Here is a 6,139-nt window from a genome sequence, read left to right as displayed (position 1 = left end):
GTTTGAATACATTATAAGAATAATATAAATATTGTATAATAGAATAATATGAATAATATTATTTGTTCATAAATTAATTTATTGAACCAACCATAAGATGAGATTAAAGAAAGCATGAGATGGCTAAACAAGGCTAGTGGCATTTGTGTAATTGATTCAAACCTTACACAAAGGATTGCCCTAACCCTTGCCTATTTAAGGGGGCTCATTTGGGAGAAAAATAAGCTAATTTTCTGCCTATAATATTTGCCAAAATCAGCCCCTTTGAGCAGCCACGTTTTTCTTTCTTCTTGACCGAAAGTTGAGAAACTTGCTCTCTCATCTTCTCTTGTTAGGTTTAGCCACCAAGAAATCAAATAGTTTGTTGATTTAAAGATCAAGAGGTGGTTGTATCTAAGCCTTGAACTCCACATCCATCTATCTAAGAGGTGTGGTAGTTCGTTGTTTAGGTTTAAGGTGAACCAAGAGGTGCTTTCAAGAGAACGGCGGTTCCAAGAGATCTAGAAGGGAAATCGATTTCCCTCTAACAAGAGATTTGACAATCTCTTTAGGTATAAGTTATTATCTCCTCTTGTATAAGAAATAAATAAATTTATTTATTTTTATTTAGTACACATTAGGTGCTTAATGAAACTATTAAGAAGTTTCTTGTTTGCTATTGTCATATAAATAACGTCCTTTGTGTATTGAGCCAAGTGGTGATTGGAAAAATTTTAAATTCTCACCACATAGGCATACACATGAAATCCTTACATAGCCTACAGGCAGTGATAAAAAAAAAATTAAAAAAAAACAGAGAAAAGGAGAGAGATAAGCCTGCTGGAAAATGAATCCATGCATGTGAAAACATAAGTTAGCTAGGTAACGCCGCGTGATGTTTAGTTCATTAATATGAAATGAAATTTGAAGAAGATTAAGTAGTTTGTGATCTTCTATGGCACCCCACTCAGTAACTAATATCTCCATTTTTTTTTAGGAAAAATAATGGTCGTGCTCATATTTAATTGATGTTTGCGGTTACAGAGTGTGTATCCACGGTTTGTAAAAATTTAAATGCTCAAAACAAAATCAAAGAAAAATGCTAAGTTAAAAATGATTGAAAACTAAATATATGTAGCAAAAACTAACTAAAACAAAATACAAGAAATAAATGCCAGTGAGTCCTGTTTCTTCTTCCTTTGTGTAGTTTTTCTCTTGTATCAGTACCAGTATCGATCAGTAATTCCTTGTACCGGTCCATTGCCTTTTCCTTTTTGTCGTTGCCCTTCTCCTCCATGGTACTGAAAGAATTGAATTTGCCACCATATTTCATTAATCAATTCCTCCGTATCGTTTGTTGTTTCCTTGAATGAAATTGCGATCTCTCTCTCCAACTATGAAATTAATGCATGATCAGTAAAAGCACTCTCTGTCCCTTTGTGAGCAAACCCGCCTGATCCTTGTCAGTGATGATGAGTATCCGTCTTGCTGGCCAGTTAGGAGACGGCTGCCTTATTGTAATTAGTCTCCTATATGTATACTTCTCTGGTAAAAGCACAATTTCGGAATAAATGTTTTACCGATTCACCAGCTGCTTTACACAATGGGCACCTGGTTAGAATAATGCAACCTCTCTTCTTCAGATTATCCTGCACTAGGATTCTATTTCTTATTGCCAACTATCCAAAGATGATCATTCGTGGTGGTGCTTTTAATTTCCAAATGTGCTTGAGTCTGAAGTCATCACTGGTCCCCCTTTCATTCCCCTGTATGCTAACTGTACCGAAAATGTTCCCATACCAGTAGGCTTCCACAAAATATCATCCAGATGTCCCCATTTTATTTTTGTATACCATGTACAAATCTTCTAGTGAAGGATGACGAGATAAAGAATAGATGGAGAGCATACTTCAACAAGCTATTTAATGGAGAGGATGATAGCACCACGATCGAGTTGGATGACACTTTTGATGACACCAACAGAAGATTTGTTCGGAGAATTCAAGAGTCTGAGGTGAAGGAGGCGTTAAAAATGATGAAAGTAGGCAAGGCGTTGGGGCCTGATAACATCTCTATCGAGGCGTGGAGGTGCCTTGGAGACGTAGGAGTAGCTTGGCTAACTAAGTACCAATCTTCAAAAATAAGGGAGATATTCAAAGTTGTACAAATTATAGATGAATTAAGCTTATGAGCCATACAATGAAGCTTTGGGAGAGAGTCATCGAGCATCGCTTAAGAAAAGTTACAAGCATTACGAAGAACCAATTTGGTTTCATGCCTGGGAGGTCGACCACGGAGGCGATTTTCTTGACGAGACAACTTAATTGTTTCATGCCTGGGAGGTCGACCAAGAATGATTTACACATGGTATTTATCGACTTGGAGAAAGCGTACGACAAAGTACCGAGGAATGTTATGTGGTGGGCTCTTGAAAAGAATAAAGTTCCAACAAAGTAATCCTCATCAAGGATATGTACGATGACGTTGTGACTAGTATCAGAGCATGCAATAGCGAAACCAATGACTTTCCTCTTAAGATAGGACTACATCAAGGGTCAGCTTTGAGCCCCTATATTTTTGCTCTGGTGATGGACGAAGTTACAAGGGACATACAATGAGAGATCTCTTGGTGTATGCTCTTTGCTGATAATGTGGTGCTAATCGACGAGAGTAGGATAGGAGTTGATAGGCAACTAGAGTTGTGGAGACAAACTCTAGAATCGAAGGGTTTTAGACTTAGTAGGACTAAAACCGAGTATATGAGGTACGAGTTCACCGGTGTCCGGTCAGATGATGGAGATGTCACTTTGGCCGGACAAGTAGTGCCTAGGAAGGACACCTTTCGATATTTAGGGTCGATGTTGCAGAGTGATGGTGAGATTGATGAAGATGTTAGTCATAGGATTCAAGCGGGGTAGGTCAAATGGAGACAGGCATCTGTCATTCTATGTGACAGAAAAGTCCCCCAAAAGCTCAAAAGCAAGTTCTACAGGACGGCTATCAGACCTGCGATATTATATGGTGCAGAATGTTGGGCTACTAAAAGGTAACATGTTCAGAAGATATGTGTAGCAGAGATGCGTATGTTGCATTGGAGTTGTGGGCATACAAGACAGGATCGCATCAGAAATGATGATATACGTGACAGACTTGGGGTAGCACCGATTGAAGAGAAGATCATCCAAAATCGTTTGAGATGGTTTGGACATCTCCAAAGGAGGCCTCCTGAAGCACCGGTGCGTACTGGAATTATAAGGCGTATCGAAAACACAAGGAGAGGCAGAGGTCGGCCACGATTGACATGGGACGAAGCAGTAAAAAGAGACTTGAAGAAGTGAAATATAGCTAAGGAGTCGGCTTCGGACAGGAGCGCGTGGAAGCTAGCGATCCACGTACCAAAACCATGACCTAGTGCTGGTTAGGAATTATTTAGATATAGTATTATAGGTCTTAGGTCATAGGAGTAGGAAGTTGGAGTCTAGAATGTAAACTTAGAACTTTGACATCTACGATTAGGTAGAATATAGTTAACATTAGTATTAGTATTATTACTATCACTTTCACTTTCACTTTTATTTTTATTACTTTTATTTTATGACTACTTTATTATTACTTATCTTTATTGTTTGATTGTGATTAGGTTTCATTTCTAGCCTACCCCAACTCGTTTGGGACTAAAGACTTGGTTCTTGTTGTTGTTGTATTCGATCAGTTTATCGGATTCGAATCTGATCCAGAAAACACAAATAACACTATTGTTTCATTTGGTAAGATTTAAATTACAATTAACTTGTCAAATATATATTAGTTACAGATTTTAAAAATATTGGTAGAATCTAACTTAACTCACACGATAATGGCCTACGGACGTCTAAGAAAAAAAAGAGAAAAAAAAAAAAACTAACTCCCGTGATATTATTGAACCTAGATCTCTCAATAATTCTTAGGAGATTTAAATACACTGATTTAGTCAATATAATTCTAAAAATAAATTATGTAGATGCATCTATTTTATTATATTTACGTTCTTATGAAAGTTCGTACGTAGGTAATATTTGATGTTTGTTTCAGTGGTTCTTGCATTTATTACATTTTATATCATATATTAATTCCATGTAAAAAAAATTCTGACTCTGTGTGGCACTTAATACGATTTTGATTACACAACTATTTTATTCATTAATCAATTAATTAGTATTCTATTAACAGTAAGGATCCTAAAGGAAGTATATATATAGATGCATGAGGTGGCATTATGCAGCAATGACCATCCATTAATGATGATACAAGTAGATAATGTCAAGAATTAGCCTTTGTCTAGTGGCAAAGACAATATCTCCATATGAGAAGTTGCAAGTTCGAAACTCGGATAGTAGATCCTTAATTTGTGGATATTTAATAGTTGGATATATGACTTGATCTTCAACTTTGCTAATAAAATGTACACACGTAATGCCGCATAGGTTATGTATTAGAAAGACCAAGGCTAGCTACTTAACTGAGACATTATGCTCATAATCCAACTTGTAACGGTAGTTACCAAGGGTCGTTGAATGATACTTGCACCGCCAATACAAAACAGAACATGTTCAACCATGTCACAAGAGTGCAAAGACGATGCCAATACATTAATGCTAATTAAGTGTTTACCAAGTTAAACAAATGTTAGTTCTATATTACTTAATTTAACGTACAGTTTTAGACCAATCCTTCCACCCGGAGTGTGTGTGTGTTGTATTTCAGTCCATTGATTGTTTGAATATATGCACCAGCTATAGATTAAAACTGAAACAAAACTTCATAAAAGACAAGAGAAAAGAAGAAAGACACTACACTCTCAGAAATCTCCCTGTCCCTCCCAATTTTATTACTCATAAGAATTTAGTACATTGTATATCTTTTTACACAACCTAGGCATTCTTTTTTATACCCATCAGTATAGGTAAAATAAAAAAGTATCACAAGAATTTTTCTGTATATCTAGCATAATAATGTCCTAATACAAGAGAGCTAAAAACAAGAAATAAATCCAGAAGATGCCATATTTGAGAAAGATTTCATACCATTGTTGTTTCACACTAGCACATACTTGCCTTATAACAAATCTTGCCTTGTAATATACATAAATATAGTAAGCAATATTTACCATTCCTTAACAAAAACAACGGCAAATGGCTGTCAAAGAAAGGGAATGCTAGCTCACAAACAATTTCACTTTTGTTGGAAGATTAAAATTTTCCTTTGAATTGGTGTGAATTCCTTACAAGTTTTATGTAACACAGGTTCTAGTTTATTGAAGTGGAGAATTTAAAAAGCTCTATAAATATAGGTACAAAACTTGGGATATGCATTTTGTCCTTTTTATATATTCAAAGTACACAATCAACAATTAATTTGTTATTGGTATTGATAATTAAAGGTACAACAGCTAAAATTTGCTTATTAATTAATAGTCTAGTCAGTTAATGGAACAATAGGTTACGCGCGAGAAGAAAAACAGTAATCTTCCTAATATTATTTAGGCTGATAAACAAATGTCTTTAAAGAGGGACAATAATAATTTATCCTGTTAAGAGTTGGATACCCATTAATTTAGCGGCTCAGAAACAGACAGTACAGTAGGCCTTGTTTCAGGCTAGGATCACTGAAAATTAGTTCTGGTTAACAGCATAATTACAATTTACAGTATCTGATAGTTATCTGCCCCTGGTTCATGTTTGTCATGCCTGTCAATTAAAAGGCCACCAACCAGACATGAAAGTGCATATTAGAAAGCAAGGAAGCACATTTTATATACCTTTTATTAGGTTAGGTTCGTGCTTTTTCACATTTTTCTGATATCAATACACTGGCTAGAATATATATCATTTGCCAGGAAATGTATCCCTGATGTACTCTTTATGAAGTATCTATAAAATGTGCCTACGGACTTTCAAGCCAAAATAATAAAAAAAAGTTCGACAGACCCAAGCATAAGAAGAATAAACACAGTAGATAAATCCTACGAGAGAACGCAACATTGAATTTTTGTGATGTAAATCCAACTGTAATCTGGCAAATGCATCACAAATATTTTCATCAAATTTCTCTCCACTAAACTTAAAGGATGCTAGATTTCCTTGTGATCATCAAATTGATGAAATCTGTGAAAATTAGTACA

The 6,139-nt window shown here is 35.6% G+C and overlaps 1 protein-coding gene across 1 annotated transcript; it reads left to right on the top strand.

The window, feature by feature from the left end:
* Positions 1-1,668: 1,668 nt before the first annotated feature.
* Positions 1,669-2,436, top strand: LOC144544079 (uncharacterized). The gene is made up of 3 exons (XM_078292497.1): positions 1,669-1,747; positions 1,851-2,086; positions 2,185-2,436. Exons 1-3 carry the CDS (start codon positions 1,669-1,671, stop codon positions 2,434-2,436), a joined length of 567 nt encoding a protein of 188 aa, XP_078148623.1.
* The last annotated feature ends 3,703 nt before the right edge of the window (positions 2,437-6,139 follow it).

This window comes from Carex rostrata, chromosome 26 (genome assembly GCF_964058835.1).
Source record: "Carex rostrata chromosome 26, lpCarRost1.2, whole genome shotgun sequence".
Classification (NCBI taxonomy): Eukaryota; Viridiplantae; Streptophyta; class Magnoliopsida; order Poales; family Cyperaceae; genus Carex; species Carex rostrata.
This window is presented reverse-complemented; position numbering and strand designations above follow the sequence as displayed.

Coding starts and splice junctions, on each gene's coding strand:
- LOC144544079 (XM_078292497.1), top strand. CDS start 1,669: ATGATCATTCGTGGTGGTGCTTTTAATTTCCAAATGTGCTTGAGTCTG. Junction 1,748..1,850: donor GGTCCCCCTTTCATTCCCCT/GTATGCTAACTG, acceptor CAAATCTTCTAG/TGAAGGATGACGAGATAAAG. Junction 2,087..2,184: donor GGTGCCTTGGAGACGTAGGA/GTAGCTTGGCTA, acceptor CATACAATGAAG/CTTTGGGAGAGAGTCATCGA.